Genomic DNA, 19,628 nt, shown 5'->3' with positions numbered 1-19,628 from the left:
CGATGAATATGACTTTTAAGTGTATCTGAAGTGCTATTCCATCGCATTGTTACGAATCATAATGTGTGTGGCTGCAGTTGTAGCCTCTCAAATTAAGCCCTGCAGACCGCCCAACCAAGTGACACGTGCTACTCTGAGGCAGCCCGGTTTACCATGTGTGTGGAAAGCACTTGATTTGCAGTTTAAATCCAATCCTGCCTCCGATCTTCTATGCTAATTTCACCCTCACGCTCCATAACATCACACCTCACAACTTTACACCTCGACGAGAAATCTCATCGCGATTTAATCTCATGATACGAGATCTTGTCGCACCTCTATTTGACAGTATTACTGTATTACTATGTTTTTCAGCCAATAAATGTCTTAAATCTTAATGAGAATAAGACATTAAAAGTCTAGTTTCACTTCCATTAGTCATCTATGTTTATTTGAGTCAAAACCTATTGTTGAAAAACTAAATAAAAGACTTAAATTGCCATTTAAATAGCATTTAATAAAATTTCCAACTTAGTCCCGAACTAAATTGCAAGTTTGAGCTGTTTTAGCTGAAAATAACTTCTGAAAATAAGTCAATGCCATTGTTTTGTCCCAAGATGTGCACCAGTACCATCACAAAAATATAGGCTGTGTATATTTCCAATAGAGTTCAATGTAATAAAAAAAAATCTATCAGTTTTTAAATCATCAGGGTGCATGAGAAAATAGTGTGATTTTTTTTAAGTTTTAAGGTTACTGCTGGCATTAAAATTGACATTAGTGCATGAAATAATGAAATGCTTTCTTGTTGACTATAGCGTGGAGCTTGGAGGAGTATTTCATCGCCAGTGTCTGACGTGTAACCTGTTTGAGCGCTGCAGCTTCTTCAGAGCAGACTTCAGCCCCAATCAGACATACTTCACTCTCTATTGCTTAGGTAAAAATCCTTCAGTCTCTCCTCCACTGATGAGAACACACACACTTCGGCTGCTGCATACAGATGCATATTTCTCATCCCTGTCATTTTTTGCAGGCCCCGGTGTCCCAAAGGTGACCATTCACAGCACGAGTGACCCTTTTAGTGAGTGGAATCAATATTTTCTCATTACATGCTGTTATGTAGGCAGCCATGTGTAGCTGTATGGAAGAGATTTTAATTGCTAAAGCAGTCTGTCAAAAAAAGCATGTTTTTTCATATAAATAGACCCTACTGAACAGCGCTATATTTCAGTGTATGATGCAAACACGGCAAGTCGTACATTTTAAAAATAGACATTTAATAAGAGACATTGTTTAATTGCATTATTATTAAGCAAGGCAAGGCAAGTTTATTTATCTAGCACATTTCATACACAATGGTAAGTACTTTAAACAAACAGGAATAAAAGAAACAAGAAAGTAAAAATGATTAAAAAACAGATAAAAGCAGATTAAAATGTGTGAAAAAATCACCAGTGCTTCAGTAAATGATTTGAGACTAAATTTACTTTATATGCAAGTGTATTTATTAAGAGTGATAATCCCAGAATAAAGACGTTCATCTCAATGTGCATCTGAACCAACGCTGGTGAAAGCAGTGTAGTTTAATCAAAAAGCAAACTGACGCATGCACGCAGAAAACCATACTCGCGCGCCCCATGCAGCCCTCCTGCTCCAGCCATACACTCTCACATGCACACACACACACACACACACACACACACACACACACACACACACACACACACACACACACACACACACACACACACACACACACACACACACACACACACACACACACACACACACACTCAGGGCCAATTTAGTTTATCCAATTCTCCAATACTGCATGTCTTTGGACTGTGGGGGAGCACCCGGAGGAAACCCATGCCAACACTGAGAGATCATGCAAACTCCAAACAGAAATGCCAACCAGGACTTGAACTGGTGACCTTCTTGCTGTGAGGCGACAGTGCTAACCACTGAGCCACCATGCCGCAATAAATAGCAAACTACATCAACAAAAATATACAGTATATTGGATATTTCCCCAATTTCTGTTCAATGTAAAGAAGATTTTTTTTCAACACATTTCTAATTATTAATAATTTTAATAATTAATTTCTAATGGCTGATTTATTTTATCTTTGCCGTGATGACAGTACATCATATTTTACTGGACATTGTTCAAGATACTAGTATTCAGCTTAAATTGACATTTAAAGGCTTAACTAGGTTAATTAGGCAAGTTAGGGCGCACTCACACTTTGCTATCCGAACAGTGCATAAGCCTGTTTCCCGGATCGTTTAAGAAGTGTGAGTGCTCTGAATCAGGCTCAGGCACGGTTCACTTGGCCGGCCCTGGCCCGGTTGGAAGAGGTGTGCCAGAGCGTGGTTCACTTGGGCTTTGGTGCGGTATGCTTGAGTGTGAGTACAAAATGCGCCTGAGCCCGAAACTGAAGACGAGACATGACTTTTACAGGACTGTTTGATATGGATTTATTAATCATTCTAACTGTTCAATGAACGCAAACTGTCGTTCAATAAAGATGCAAACGCCTCACTGCACGACAGCTGCACCTACAGCTAATCTCCTAATTCCTGCAGCACGAGGACTTTATGATTGTTTATGAGTGTCAAAAGTGACAGTTCTGTTCTATGAAATATCTGACTGTGTGTCACCGCATCCCAAACGACTAAAACGATATAACTAAAGAAATCTCCACTGTGTTGAGCGAGAGCGCTTACTGAACAGCGCATCATCGATGACATAAGCGTGCTCAGGCCTAAATGCCATGAGAGTGCGGGCCGTCAGGGGAGGCGGGAGGGGGGACAAGCGTGCTTCGGCCCGGTTCAGGGCCACTGTACATAGTGTGAGTACGTCCTTAGAGTAATTGGGCAAGTCATTGTATAACAGTGGTTTGTTCTGTAGACTATCGAAAAAATAATATAGCTTAAGGGGGCAAATAAAATTGATCCTAAAATGGACCACTGTCATCCTAGCCAAAATAAAACAAATAAGACTTTCTCCAGAAGAAAAAATATTATAGGAAATACTGACAAAAAATCCCTTGCTCTGTTAAACATCATTTGGGAAACATTTGAAATAAGAAAATTCACACGAGGTCTAATAACTTTGACTTCAACTGTATTAATTATTAAAAATACATAGGTTTAGTTTGTAGATAGGTTTGTACATAGGTTTAACTCATTGTAGAGTTTGTGGTAGTAAGTAGTAACATTTAAAAGTGCTGAATGGTGGCTTCTTGATTTTTTATTGTTATTGTCTGCTTCCAGTGAAATCCTCCAAGGTGGTGAACCTATCTGCTTTTATGTCAGAAAATTTATTACATTTTTGTGCTGCATTTGCAGGATACACGGTGGTGGAAGACAACAGCATCCTCGCCATGTCTCTCGAAACCAAGCAGCTCCCTGAGACACTTTACCACACTCTTTCCTCCGACAACAGCGGTAAAAGATTTCTTAAGTAACTGATTACATTCCTCCTTTCAGCATAAATTGATCTCGACCTTTTACCAAGCCAACTAGATTTAAGAATCAATCGGGTAATTGTTTCGGTTTCGCTAATTGGACCCTCTGTATGGCTGTATAGGGACGTACCATTAGTTTTACATTTAGGGGTGTTAAGGAAGGTTTTGCATGTGCTCATTTGCATTTATAAATTGCAGATACATTGTACATCAGATCCCCTGACTATGCTTGTTTGTGCACGTGTGTGTGTGTGTGTGTGTGTTACTGAGTGTCTTTAAAAAAACTCAACAGGCTCATGGGAGCTCATTTGCCAGCGGTTAGAATATTGATGAGATTTCTTGCTGTATGGTGCTGTAGAAATGGCCGTTTGTTCTGTCTTAACTGCCTGTGTGAATAATTACAGACCTAGATGTGAAGATGTCCCTGCCCCCTGGATATGAGGGAAACCTGCATCCTCTGCTTATTATCATGTGAGTGTCTTCATTCACCTCACATTGTGTTGTATAGGATCTTATTAAATAAAAAATAGGGTTACGTTAATGTTTAAAATAGTCACCAAGGCTGCATTTTTCTGATTAAAACTAGAGTCAAAACTGATATTAATCAGTTTTATATGTTTTAGGTGTCCCAGATTTGCACTTGCCAGGCAAATTTGGGACATCTAAAACAAAAAGCCTCAGGTACCGCTGTCAAGCCATCAGCTATATTCATATTTATTTTACACAAACTTACAATGCCAACGACACAGTGTCATTTTAAAAAGTAATAAAGCACATCACCACAAATAAATGATTCAGAATAGACCCTTTATTAATTATCATGTTATTAAAATATATATATTTTTTGCTTTAAAGAAAAAACACTTTTAGTTTTTTCCTTTAAATTGTAGTGTTGTGCTTATAGTTGTTATGAGATGAAAATGTTTTACTGAGCATTCTGATCCCCAAAATGTAAATTTTTGGTTTGGTTTGCAATCAAGTTACTTACTATGACAAATTCACTAGCATGGCAAATACATTTTAATTTGTGTTGACAAAGTGTAAAAACCATCAGAGTAGAGTATTTCATCATTTGTCATGTTTATATTGTAAAATTTACTGTAATGTTATTTATACAGGGTTTTCATGGCTCATGGAATTTCTGGAATATCATATCTATTAGGGCTGCACAAAATATCATTTCAACATCGATATACATTTAGTCATTAAATAGATGCTTTTATATCTCAATATAATATTTAGTATGTTATATAGACATAGTCAGGGGTGGATTTGACCAATAAGCAAGGTAAGCGGCTGCTTAGGGCCCCAGGAAATCAATCAATCAAACTATCAATCAATCAATCAATCAATCAATCAATCTATCTATCTATCTATCTATCTATCTATCTATCTATCTATCTATCTATCTATCTATCTATCTATCTATCTATCTATCTATCTATCTATCTATCTATCTATCTATCTATCTATCGTATCTATCTATCTATCTATCTATCTATCTATCTATCTATCTAAATTTATTTTAATTCATGTTTAATTAAAAAGTGGATAGTGCATATTTAATTAACAAATATAAATTAATAGAAATACAAAATGTTTTTTTCTTGTTTGTTTAAAGTTCTAAAATGAACTGAAATAAAACAATTATTGAGATTTTTTGGGGGGACAACTTCATTGTTTTATGTTCAATCCACTTAAATTTGTTAAGTTAACTTAATCGATTTGTATTGGGACAACATGAATGAATTGTGTGGAACCCTGCATTTTTTACTGTGTATAGTGGATATTTAACTTAGAAAGTAAATAGTAGATAGTGGTTTATATTATAATGTAATGGGCAGCACAAATGTCTTGATACCGCAGACTGTTGATGTTGCCATCCACTCTGCAGATCTCTTGCACGCCCCCTTACTGAATGTAACCCCAGACCATGATTTTTCCTTCACCTGACTTGACTGATTTCTATGACAATCTTGGGTCCATGCGGGTTCCAATAGGTCTTCTGCAGTATTTGTGTTGATTGGGATGCAGTTCAACAGATGATTCATCGGAAAAATTTACCTTCTGCCACTTTTCTAAATGCTGAACTATAAGTCAAGTTATTATTTGTTGCTTTTACAACTGGAACAGATTTGAGAAAAACATTTATGAAACATTTTTAGATTGGCGATTTCAGTCACCAATGTTGTTTTTATTATCATTTTTTAAAATATAGTTTTCTAATTGTGAAATTAAACATTTATCCTTAGCAACAACATCTCTAAAACATGAATCAGAATGTTTGAGAGATGTTAGTACTCTGAAGACATGCTTCATTTCACAATCCACAACATCTGAAATTAATTAAGCTGCACTTAATAATGAAACACGATTGTTCTTGTCTTTCTGAATTTATTCAAGTTAAATTATGTATCCCATAAAGCAATGCACTCAGCTTGACCTTACATTTGTGCCGAATGAACCAGAATTAATATTAATTACTACTTTTAAACATCTGTTTAACTCATTATTAGATTCACCTTTAAAACTCAAAATGAGAGCAAGAATGCAAAACCGCTGCATTAATGCAGTGTTAGAAGGTCATGTGACAAGAGCACAGCATTCTACAGCTTAAACCTTATACTGCTTACCAAGTAATAAGCGGGTGTTGCATTCAGAAACAAAACACGTGCTGAGCGTCTTGACAGTGATAAAGCAGCCATGATTTCCAATACACCAAACCAAATCCTAAAACTTCAAGATTACTTAAAACTTCCTTTGCTTCCTTTGCAAGCACTGGTAACTCCTTGTGGAAATGCAAATCTAGTTAATGCTCTCCCTTCGCCGCAGTTGGTTAGGCTACATGATTTATGAATGCTGCGTTATTAATAAGCAATATGCACACGCTCGATTGAGATTCAAGAAGCGTCTAGCAAGTGTGAACACATTTACAGAATGAAGATCCCTGTGCTTAATGTCTTTTTAATTCACAGCATGAAATGGTATGTCACATGGCTGCATAATATATAGTTTCAGCATCAATATCGCAATGTATTAGCAATATAATATATGATATCGTTTGTATTATAATTTATCATTTGCATGTGTTTTTGAGGTCTGGGACTGTATGAGGATTTAACAAGCGTTCAGGCATTAAAAAAAATTACCGTTTGTAACTTTAATTACGATTTTCAATTATTTTCTTTATTATTCAATTACTATACCTCTTAGACTTGTTAGACTCGGAAAACGATACATTTTCAATTTAGGGCTAGTAATCAGGTAAATTGGTTAAATAATGATGTGATTCGAAACAGGTGGTTTCAACGTATTTCAACAAGACAATGAAAAACCACATTCAAAGTCCTGGCTGCAGAAGAAGAGGATACAGGTACTTGACTGGCCTGCCTGCAGTCCCGACCTGTCTCCAATAGAGAATGTGTAGTGCATTTTGAAGCGCAAAATGTGACAACGAAGATCCCACACTGTTTCCCACCTTAAGACTTGTTTGCAGGAAGAATGGGACAAAATTACACCTGAAACACTTTAATTTTGAATTATTTTAATCTTTATTATTCAATTAATATACCTGTTAGACTCGGAAAACGATACAATTTCAATTGTATCTTTTTCTCTATTAGATTTATGTATAGATTGTATATTATATTTTCAGGTTGTCCAAGGGGTCTTAAAAAGTCTTAAATTCATTGAAATATTGTGTTGTAGGTCTAATCATTTTAAAAATGTCTTAATTTTCCTCTGTCCAAGTAAAGCTGCCCTGTCGTGCCGACATCCATCCAATCAGTGACAACCCATCTCAATAAAGCTATTTTTATATTCAAAATATTTATTGCAAAGAAATACAATTGACAACAGCTGTCAGACATTTTTGCTGCAAATTATCCAAATTAAATTCGCTAATCAGGGAAAGAAAACCTAAAAACAATGACACAATTCCTTAAGGTAATAACAGAGCAAATATACCTTTACGTGATCTTCCATTTTAAAATATGTGGCTAAGAAATAACTACATTTGGTATTTAAAAAAATAAAAGAAGAGATTTTTACATTAGATAGTTTACTTCAGATATTCTATATTAGATTTAAAAAATCTATTGGCCATTAGAAAAATTCCTTAGTGTTTAGCCTTCTAAAGTCTAAAATTTCATTCATAATAGTCATAATAGTCATAATAGACATAAAAGAGTCTTAAAAAAACTTTAATTTTACTTGATAAAACCCACAGAAACGCTGATTTTATGCAGATACACTCCCACTGCAGATTTATCCCAAATCAATCTAAATGATTTATTCACAAATAATTTTATGATTTACAAATAGAGATATATAGGTCATCTAGATGTACAACCCCAAATCAGAAAAGGTTGGGACAGTATGGAAAACGCAAATAAAAAAGAAGGTAGCGATTTCTAAAAAATTACTTATGTATTTCATTGCAGACAGTACAACAGACATTATTTAATGTGTTCCTCTTGATTGTTATAGTTTTTTTTTTTTTTAAATAAACACGAATTCCAAGGTTCTTGCAGCACATTTCACAAAAAGGGTTGGAACAGGAGCAATTTAGGGTCAGTAATCAGGTACATTTGTTAAATAATGATGTGATTTGAAACAGTTGATGTCAGCATTTCAACAAGACAATGCAAAACCACATTCTACACACATTACAAAGTCCTGGCCACAGAGGAAGAGTGGCCTGCCTGCAGTCCCGACCTGTCTCCAATAGAGAATGTGTCGGGCATTTTGAAGCAAAAATTGCAACAACGAAGACCCCATACTGTTGGCCATCTTATGACTTGTTGGGACAAAATTACACCTGAAACACTTCATCACTTGGTGTTTTCACTCCCTAAGTATATTTTAAGTGTTGTGAAAAGGAATAGCCACATTACAAAGTGGTAAATGCTTTACTGTCTCAACTATTTTTTAAATGTGTTGCAAGAACCAAAATTGGAATATGTGGTTATTTTGAAAAAAACAAACAAACAAACAAACAATACATGTGTTTGTTTTATTGTCTGCAATGAAATACAAGTCAAGTATCTTGCAGAATAACAAAATATCGCAATGTTTGATTTTTTCCAATATCTTGCAACCCTGATGTGTCGACACCACTTATCCATCTTACTTTCTCTGCACATGTAGTGACAGTATTCCAGGCAGGCAGTCGGTAACAGAGGAGTTTGCCCTGGGCTGGCCGGAGGTTTTGTCCAGTATGCACGGAGTGGCGCTTGCTTGGATCGATAGCAGAAGCAGAATCTCACAGACACAGAAAAGCAGCACGCTAGACCCTCGCAAGCTGGGTTCACTCCGCATTAAAGACAAGCTCGGAGTCGTGGAGTGAGTCATTCTCTGTTTTCAGTTATTAAGAAGAATACATGTAATAGAAAAGTCATTTTGTGTATTATGCTGTGAAAAATATTTGATTAGGAAATGCTTTATGATCTAAAGCAGGTGCTGAGAATTCTTTGGGATTTTGTTAAACGCTTGCTTGGCTAATATAATTTAACCTACTTCTTGCTCGAGGCAAAAGAAGGCAATGTTTATGTCTCTGCAGAGTTAATGCATGGGCTGCTTATAAAACAGCAGCCATTTATCATAACTGCTAAATGTCACCGTGAAATTTGCATGTTTTGTTGCAGGTGGTTAATGAAGCTGCCGTACATCGACGCCAAAAGAATTGCAGTGTATGGAAAGGTAAAATACACGTTGTGAAAATCGAAAGTTGAAGCTCTGGAATGTGATTTGATTATATACAGAAGCTTTTTAACCCTTGTGCTTTGTTCAAATTTGTTATGTTTGTGGCTGTTTTAGCTCCATTGACTTCCATTTCCACAGTTAAAATTACTCTTCCTAACAGCAAAAACCAGAAACAATAAAGAATGCAAGATTATTTGGAGTCATGGCTATGCAATCAAAACATTTCATTATAATGGAAGTCAATGGGGCAAAAACAGCTACTAACATAACAAAAGGGTAGTCGATTTGCCCAGAGTGTATTGTTTGGTTTTTGAAAATATTCAAAGCATTTTGTCAAAATATATATCCAAATGAGATTTATCACCAAAAGTCATTCCGTTTGCTGAAACACAGAGAACGTTGTGGCCAAATTAAGGCTCAAATCAGTCCAGAGTGGATAAAAACATTCCCGAAGACACACAAGGGTTAAATACAAAAATTCATTAAATGTTTTTGGCTACATTTGTAAAAACAATCTATTTCAGGTTTATTGGTAAACATTCATGTACACCCTCACACACACTTATGGTGCAATTTAATCCACACCCTTGTTCAGTAGTCAGTGCACTAATCAGGGGTCCATTTCCCAAACAGCGACATAACTCGCGGCGGAACTATCCTAGTACGATGCATTGTTTGGGAAAAAAACGATGTAGTGACGAGTGTTTCCCAAAACCTGTAGTTTCTCTCTTGTTTGAACCACTTTAGTTATAACGTAAAACGTCAATAATGATGTTCTAAATGGGTGGTAACAACTTCTTTAGAGAAGATCCCCATTATTTCTTTGTGCAAATCATATTGTTTTACACGCACACGCATTTAAAAAAAAACCAATATCAGTTTTGGTAAAACTATGCACTCGCTTTCCATATTAATTAAAATGTATGTAAATGGCACATATAGGGCCTGTGTTTTCTTTACCAATATTATTGAGAACATTACATATTCTAAAACATAAAATCACTTACAAAAGCTAACACATTTTCTAATCTCATATATAAATCATATAAATCAATAAATAATGAGGCTATTTACCTAGAAATTAAATTAAATTATAAGGAAATAAAAAAAAGTCCTACTTTAAGAATAATATTAATGATGATAGTGACGATTATTATTAAGTAGGATATTGTTTTAATTTGACACATGCAAACCACTGCAGAAATGTTCTAACCAACAGGCCCATGTCATATACAGAACAGATACTTAATACATAGCTTACTATAAATTAAAAGCATTAATGTATGATGTTTTTTGTTTTCACAAGCTTTGAAGACGTAACATAAATTCCACTTTTAAATAATAGGTGACCATAGCTTTCGTCATGAGCCATGGCTGATCAAAATGGCATCAATGTTTTCAAAGTGCACTGCGAAGGGAGCGCAATTGTAAACTTGAAGATTGCTAAACTGAACTGTAAAAATAGTTTGAAAGCAAATGACACTTAAGAATAATGACTTTAATGCTAATTGCAAGTTTAAATGTTAGAATGTTCTAAACTAATAGGGCATAGGGAACTGGAACCTGTTCAGGCACCAGCCTGGAACTATGTTTCTAACCACAGCTCTAGAGGTGTAGTTGCAAGCGCAGAAGTTTTCAACGCAGTTTGTGAATGTTCGTTGGAACGATGGATTTGGGAAACACCAAATCAACGAACTAAGTTTGACAAGCGACCATTCATTTCAATGGAGACCTCCATCTTTGCAATCGACAGCGACCGTTGGCGACCAGGTGGGTGTGACGAGCGATGCGACAAAGATGAGAATCCTTCAACTTAATGCAAAGAAAGAGCGACTTTCTTGAGCGGCAGCCAATAGGAGCACCAGTAGAGCTCACGTGATCCTGTCTCAGCTTGCTCAGAGGCTGGTTGTATTTGTGCTGTATATACCTACACAGACCTGCGTTTGCAGCAGGTCGCCAACCAGAGCGACAGGCAGCTACAAAGTCATTGCTAGTGTGAATGAGGCATAAGTGTTCCGATGTACAGAAATATTTGTGCCCTAAATGAATCGTGAAAATCCGGGCCCATCCATTTACCTTATTGTTCTTGTTTAAGTAGACACAGCCATTGGAATCTTTTCACTTGAGGCTTCCATTGACTTTAAACATTTAAAACGACTTGTTAAGCTGCTTGATGTTGCAAACTGATATTGTCTTATTAAATTATTCTACTTTTTATGTATAGATCATTTTGAGAGATGTAAATAAAAACAGTCCCAATGTATTTCCTGTTATACATTTTTAATTTCTATAACTTCTGAGAATCCAAAAAGAGCCACCTATTGATAAACAACGCTGTGATAGCTGTTTTAACATTAAGTTATGATTGAATTGCCTCTTGTTACAGTTATGAAATAGTTTGATAACAAGCAGGAAATGTTTATGGGCCAATGACATGACCACATTGAAATGGTCTATAGTCACGAACACACTTATTTGTAGAGAAAGTAGTTTGAGCATCTTATGATGTTTATTATTCCTAGTCATTTCTCCTATAATCAAGTGATGTTATAAAACAATTGCAAAAATGATCGCAATTCCTTATCGCAGAATAAGGTCAATAAGCTCCTATTTACTTATTTTTACCATGAACAAACATGGCTAGATAGGATAGGAAAAATCTAGCAAACATTTATAATTGTTTATTGGTTGAAATTTTGATGGTATATGAAACAATCAAATTATTTAGCTATAATTAGGCCCACACGGAATCTGCACATGCAGAATTCCTCAGATTTCCACAGATTTTGAGCCCATTATTGATTCTGTTTATTTACTTGTGTAAATGTGTGTAAATTTATATTTATTCAGTTTTTACATTAATTACAGTAATATGATTGACTAATATAAAAATATTCATATGATTTATGTACAATATAGTTTGTAAAGTAAAATTTTTGTCTTTTAGTAGATATATTATCTAAAAAAAATTGCAAGAGATTGCTTTGTTTACCAAATAAAGTGGATCTAATTGGATTTGCATTGAATAAAATAAAATAAATAAAAGTTAAAAAGGTATTACTTTTTATTCCATACATTAAGGTTTTAGTTTTTAAACTAACAGATTGTAAACACAATTCTGCTCTACCATTGAAATAGCAAAAAATGTCCGCAGATTCCATCTGGCCCTAACTATTATGTACTTTTAAAAACTTAGTAAAATTAATATATGAATATTACTAGTTCTGCTGTGGTTTTTAAATTCCAGTTTTGATGATGTACAGTGAGGACGTTCGTAGTGCATAAACAAAATAGACTAGTGTACACAGCACCTAAAAGTACAAGTATTTGTCGTAAGACCGACTTGATTATATTATTTGTGGTATTTTATGTTCATGTGGAGTGGGTGGAGCTTAATATTATATTGTAATTATTTTGTAAATCACTTTGGGTAGTTTTAACACTGATAAATTCATGGGTCTATATTGTTAGATTTTGCTGTGTTTGGCTTAACCGTTATTGGGTGGCTCACAAATATTTTAAATGCCTCTAATACTGTCAGACTCCCGTGTTGTTGTCATGTGATCTTTCCTCATGTTTCCATGCTCCATCTGTGTTTATTTGTATCACATGACCCCTTTGTTCTAGTTCCCGCCGTTTGTTAATGTTCCATGAGTCTCACCTGTGTTCCTCCCCTGTATGTAATCAGTCCTATCATATCCCTTGTACTTAAGTCCTTGTGTTTAGTTTGTTCCTCGTCTGGTTATTTTTATGTTCTGTCTACAACCCATGGCGTTCATGACTCTCCAATGACCTTCATGTGAGTGTTTGCAAATAAATCTACGTGTTCGATAACTCCTGCGGCCCTTTTACTTTCTAAGAGAGCCCAGGCGTGACAAATACATAGAATAAGTAAGCTGACCAGTGTTCTTGCGAGGAGAAGGCTTTACTGAAGAGTAAAGTTATTCAGCATCAATGTTAACCCGGCAATCTTCAAGCAACTTAACCCAAAGTACTGTCTGTGTTACTTTATAACAAAGGATATGATCCCCCACTGAGATTAATCAACTGGTTTGATTGGGTCAGTACTCTTGAGTTCCTGTAGGCCATTCGGGTCACCCCTTTTCAGATGCAGATACTTGTTTGCATATGAAACCAGTCATACAATCTATCAATATTTAAAGGTTTATCAGTTATTATTATAAGTCTTTAGGAAGAGCTACATAGTTGAAATTACTATTAGGAATGTAATTAGGATTAATAACACCCAGGTATTGATTTTGACTCTGGTTGAAGAGTTTTCTGCATTGCATCACTTTAAAGCGGTCCAGAAGATCTAATGCTAATGCACTCTTGTGGCCTGTTGCTTCAATACACATCATTTTACCAAACTAATCCCTTTGTAGACTTGCATCATACTTTCACATAGGATATGTACTTTGAAATTAGTCTTCAGTTGCAGAGCTCTGACATCAGCCTTCATTTGTCTTCCTCACAGGGATTCGGTGGCTATTTAGGTTTGAAGATGCTGACGGGAACCGATCAGATGTTCAGATGTGCTGCTGTTATGGCTCCCATCACTGACTTCAAGCTCTATAGTGAGTTCCAACTTCATACACTAGTAAAAAAAACACCTATGGTTAAACACTATTCTTTGAAGTGCCTTTGAGGGCTTTAAAAATCATGGTGTGTGTGTAATGCTATTATTCAGTCCAATGGTATATATGTAGTCTTGTATTACTCTCACATGACTTTTTTAATTGTTCATTCATTCATTTTCTTTTCGGCTTATTCCCTTTATTAATCAGGGGTCGCCACAGCGGAATGAACCCGACTTATCCAGCATTTGTTTTATGCAGTGGATGCCCTTCCAGCTGCAACCCATCACTGGGAAACACATACACACTCATTCACACACACATACACTACGGACAATTAAGCCGACTGTGGGGGAAACCGGAGCACCCGGAGGAAACCCACGCGAACACAGGGAGAACATGCAAACTCCACAGAAACGCCAACTGACCCAGCCGATGCTCGAACCAGCGACCTTCTTGCTGTGAGGCGACAGCACTACCTACTGCGCCACTGCGTCACCCCTTTTTTAAGTGTCTGTGTAATAAATGATATAATGTGCAGTGCAGTGTTGCCTGTTTATATATTAATATGCGAAAATAAATTCTACTTGTTTTTTTTAGGTGCAGCTTTCTCTGAGAGATATCTAGGCCTTCCAGCTAAAGAGGAGCATTCATACATGGTATGCCTTTTGTGTTCAACTTTAAGTCTTTATTAAGCATTACTGTATGTTATGTTGTCCATGTCAGAGTAACAAAATGGCAACTGTTATGTAAAGTATACTCACAGAGGCCCTGTTTCCATTGGATGCAACAACGCATTTTCAGAGATCCAATCACAAGTGGCCAGATGCAATGCTATTTCTGTCTCATATTAACACTGATATTGTAACAAAGTTATTAGAATCATTACATTTGCTAGTTACAGTTGCTAGTAAAGAACTGTTTACATTGATAAAATGAACTCTAATCATTTCCAAGATTTGTCACATTGTACCAAAGTTAAAATTACTAGTAGCAGTTACAATGACGTTGTTACATAATACAACTCATAATTGTGAGAAATGAAGTTACAAAGTAACAGTTACACAGTCCTATAGTAACATATTAGAATATAGTGTTATATACATGTACCTTGTGACAAATTTACTTACAATTAAGAGAAACAAAGTCACAACTGTAATAATAAAAGAACAAGATTACACTCTGACAGAGCCCCCCCTCTAGGAGCAGGATTTCAGACGTTCCAAATACAGTCCAAAAGGAAGGTGGAGTGGTGGACTGATTAACAGGAGATGGGAGTATGAGTGATGCCAGCATAATAGAGTTAGTGGAGTGAATAGCAAGCCCTGGCGTCAGCGGGTCTTTATAGTCAGCGCTGACAACAGAGTTGAGGATCCAAATGCAGGTTTATTATGAGAATGATTAGGCAAGCAATGGTCAAAACAGGGGCAAACAGATGCATGCAGGGAATCCAGAGTCATGGTCAATAAACAGGTGAATGGTCAGTGCAGGCAGCAAGCAACGTAAACAAACAGAACAAAGCCAGGATCAAACACAGCTAGGCAAGGCTAGGCTTGGCAAGGGAAACACGTTGTAATGTTCACAATACAGTATAACAAGACTCAGCAACGAGTGTGTGTTTGAGAGGTGTATAAATAGTCTGTGTAATTAGTCCTGAACAGCTTCAGCTGTGTGTGTTTGCAAACATGGGGGATCTGGACCAGGGGCCCGTTTCAGAAAGGAGGTTAAGTGAAAACTCTAAAATGAGAGAAACTCTGGGTTTTCCGTTTCAAAATGGCATGTTTGTTAAACTCGAGGAAGCAGGGTAAGTCGAGCCTGTTTCTTAAAGAGAGGTAACTTTAACACAGGTGAACCTAACCTGGTCAGAAGCAGGTTTTACTCTCTAAACTCTGAGTTTTTGTCGGTCTCCTCCCCTTTTTTAAAGACGAAGCTGTATTTCTCGGCTTAGCCTTGCGTTTCCACCCACCTATTTTTATGCTGATTTTGGAGACGCGCATAAAAACTATTGATGGAAACGCCATGATGCTCATAACTTTGAAAAAATACACATAAAAACACGCGCATAAGGGAGTAGGATAAACTTTTATTCAATACAAAAGATGTGCATAAACTACAATGTAAACACTTTTACTGAACAATTTACAGTATGTGCATTAAAAAAATGTTTGTTATAAGAGATCATATGATGATGAAAATATGTGAATGGACAAACCAGCAGGCTAAGCACACTGTAACACATCTGAAATGTTGTTTTGATCATTCTAAAACGCCTTAACCATTTCAGTATTAATGTTATTATATTATTAATGATCTCCAGAGTGTCTGGAGCATGTCAAGAGCGCCTGTTCTCTGCGTGTCATGGCTTCAAATGCCCCCAAGTGTTCATTGTGTGTTAGCATTGTTTTCTGAGGCGCAAGTAGCCTACATTTATTAAATAAAGATAAGATTGACGCAGCTTTTTCTACCGCAGTAATTTCTGTTTTTACTGTTGATATTTGGCACCCGTTTAATTAGGAAGTGCCGATTTTGTTCTCTTTAACTCGCTGGATGGAAAAGCTGCTTTATTCGCACATCTTTTATGCAATAATCCAGTGTTGCATGTAAATTTAATTAACATATTTGGATGAAAACATAGCTATTGCCTACATTTCAGTCACACAAAGAACAAAGTCACGTACGAGAATGGCTTATCCTTTTTAAATAAATAATTAGCTTAAATTCACTGACCTTCGACAGAGACATGTACTGTAACTAGATTAATGGGATTATTATTTTTACTTTCTAAAAACTATTGTTCTGCTTACATTCTAAATCTAAGTCATATCAATCTCTATCACTTGATCAATAAAAAAGGCAGACACACACAAGTGCACTTTTAAATCTATTAAAACGTGTATAAAAGTAAATAAAAAATTAAATTTATAATATTACTTATTTTATTACACTTAAATATTTAAATACTTTAAATGTAAAATTACGCATTAACTTGAGCAGCATTTTCTCATGCTAACTGCCCCTGTTTCACTGATGCAGTGGTGTTGCTTTTTTAAATATTTGCTCATATTTGCTATAACTCTGCATGAGCAATCAAGTTCAGCAGGAGAAGAAATGGTGATCTCTTTTTTTAAGATGTTGCCATAGTCACTCGTAATATCTGCGCTCCATTGATAATGCCTTTTTATAGTTGCGGTGTGCGCGCTTAACTTTGAGTTGGTCTACTTAAAGCTGATTGACCTAACTCAGATCCGCTATTCTGAAACCGAAAACTCTGAGTTTTCAATCTCTCGGTAAATCAACTCAGAGTTCAAGTTTAAACTCCGAGTTGGTTGAACCTCCTTACTGAAACAGGCCCCTGGTGTGTGAGTGAAGTGCATGATGGCATGTGTAGTTCATTAAAGTGGCAGATTTGTAGCTCTTTAGTGATCTGCACAGGCTGGATTGCTGGTGACCGTGACACACTTATAGGAGACTCATCATGATACAACTGTAAGATGTTGTGTCAAATTGAGTTACAGTTATGAGAAACAAATCCACAGATGGAGCGATTTTTTTTTATTGCAGATATCAGCAGGGCCTGACAGAATTGGTGGACATTTTTTTGCCATTTGTGCACAGTCTTGTAAATCTGAAGAGATATTAAGAACTTTTTAACTTATGCAAGGTTTACAATGCAAATTCAATAAGCAAACGTAAACAAAGCAAGTCTCCCATATAATATATCTACTAAAAGATGGAAAATAATACTTTACAAACTGTATTGTACATAAATCATAGAAACATTTCCATATTATTGAATAATATTACTGAAATTCATATAAAAACCGGCTAAATATATATATTAGCATTTACATAAAACAAATAGACTCAAACATGTGCACAGATTAACTATTTCATAGTATTGTCAATTATTAAATGGATATTGCTATTGTTTACCTAAATAATTACCAATAATTTTGAATATTGTTGAGAAACAAATACGTTTTATGGACCGAAATTAGTAAAGCAGAAATAATACTGATATAAATATTTAAAACCGACAATATAATGTATAATAACAAAATAAAATCTAATTTAAATATAGTAATTAATACTATAGTATTTAAATAATATGGCGACACTTTACAATAAGAATTGATTAGTTAACACTACTTAATGTAGCCATTAAAATGATCTAAATTCAGGGAAATAATTTGTTCCATGTGTGCAAAGTAATGAGAAACAAAATAGCAATCATATTGGTGTAAAAAAAATCTACAAGCCAATCTTCTGCCAAAGTACTAGCTGAACAGTTCTGTTTTTTTTTTTTGCAGACTGCATCTTTGTTGGACGACATCCACAAGCTCAAAGACGAAAACTTCCTCCTCATACACGGGACTGCAGATGGTTAGTGTTCGCAATTACACGATTCTGAATTCTCTAGACACATTATTTGTGGATTCCCAGCCATGTCCGTTGCTTTTGTGTGTTTAGCGCGAGTGCATTTCCAACACAGCGCTGAGCTGTTGAGTCGTCTGGTGAAGGTAGAGGCCAACTACACCCTTCAGCTCTACCCAGACGAGGGCCACACTCTGAGGGAAGAGCGGAGCCAGCAGCACCTGCACCGCACCATCCTTCACTACCTCCACAACTGCCTAAAATACGACCCCTTTCTCAACACAGAGGAGGAAGAGGAGGACGAGGAGGAGGAAGAGTAATCTCCTCCAGTGTCTGCGCTCTCGGTCCTCAAAGCTGCCCTGGTGAAAACTTCAGGTTGCATTGTTTCACCAAAGGGAGAAAAAAAGGAGCGAAATAATAGAGATCAAGAGGACCAAAGTCACCAGCTGATTCCACAAACTCGGTTTTGGAATATTTCTTTTTTTTTTTTTGTTATTTATTTAGTTTGATTTGTTTGTTTGTTGATGTTCAGGCTGGAATGGTTAATGTCGTTTGAGTGGAGGATTAAACACAACTGCTCTGGTTCATACAGTTTAGAAAATCACACACACTATAACGTCTACAGGCTTCATGCGATCGACATCATTTCTCAGGTTGTGTAAAATGGGTAAGGAAACAAAACTGCAAATAGGCATGCTGATCAGGCTTGGTGTTATAGCGCCGCCTTGTGGTGCAAGAGAACTACTTCAACAAATGTTTAGATCATCATAGAGAAGTGAAGATGGAAAATTTAAAAACTAAAACTGAAATAAAAGTCAAGCTAAACAGACATATTTAAAGATGACAAATACACACAGTTACGTTTGAAAAAGCCATAGTGTCAAATATTACATGGATATTGTTATTGCTTACCTAAATAATTACCAATAATTTTGTTATATTGTTGAAAAATAAATATTGGACGAAAAGCTTAAAACATAACTAACTAAAATACGTTTAAAGGACCAAAATTAGTAAAGCAGAATAATACAAATAGAAATATTTTAAACGGACAATATAATGCATAATAACCGAATAAAATCTCATTTAAAAATTTTTTTAATGCATACTATATTTAAATAACATGGCGACACTTTACAATAAGATTTAATTAGTTAACATTACTTAATGCATTAATTAAAATGATCCAAATCCAAGAAAATAATTTGTTACAATATTTTAATTAGTAACTATAATACCAATATCACACATATGTAATATAATATCGAAAATGTTATATATATATATATATATATATATATATATATATATATATATATATATATATATATATATATTAGGGCTGCACGATATTGGAAAAAAATATGATATAATCACAATATTTTTTTCTTCTGCGATATATTTTGCGATAGGAATACAATTTCACTATAGATGAGTTGAATAACTGTTTGGAAAGAATTTATAATTTTAGATTGATTGGGATGATTCTGCAGGGGAGTGCACCAACAAAAAATATATAATT

The 19,628-nt window shown here is 35.6% G+C and overlaps 1 protein-coding gene across 2 annotated transcripts in view; it reads left to right on the top strand.

Moving 5' to 3' along the window:
• Window positions 1-19,172, top strand: part of LOC130217083 (inactive dipeptidyl peptidase 10) — a 132,269-nt gene extending 113,097 nt beyond the window's left edge. For both annotated transcript variants that reach the window (XM_056449099.1, XM_056449098.1), the window contains exons 16-25: window positions 798-916; window positions 1,013-1,060; window positions 3,334-3,432; window positions 3,857-3,923; window positions 8,601-8,795; window positions 9,098-9,152; window positions 13,633-13,732; window positions 14,333-14,391; window positions 18,043-18,115; window positions 18,203-19,172. In XM_056449099.1, coding sequence (XP_056305074.1) covers window positions 798-916; window positions 1,013-1,060; window positions 3,334-3,432; window positions 3,857-3,923; window positions 8,601-8,795; window positions 9,098-9,152; window positions 13,633-13,732; window positions 14,333-14,391; window positions 18,043-18,115; window positions 18,203-18,426 — 1,039 coding nt within the window. In that variant the 3' untranslated portion in view covers window positions 18,427-19,172. The remainder of the gene's footprint in view (window positions 1-797; window positions 917-1,012; window positions 1,061-3,333; window positions 3,433-3,856; window positions 3,924-8,600; window positions 8,796-9,097; window positions 9,153-13,632; window positions 13,733-14,332; window positions 14,392-18,042; window positions 18,116-18,202) is intronic.
• The last annotated feature ends 456 nt before the right edge of the window (window positions 19,173-19,628 follow it).

The sequence above is a fragment of the Danio aesculapii genome, chromosome 23, assembly GCF_903798145.1.
Source record: "Danio aesculapii chromosome 23, fDanAes4.1, whole genome shotgun sequence".
NCBI lineage: Eukaryota > Metazoa > Chordata > Actinopteri > Cypriniformes > Danionidae > Danio > Danio aesculapii.
Note: the sequence above shows the minus strand (reverse complement) of the source record. Positions and strands in the feature narration are given on the sequence as shown.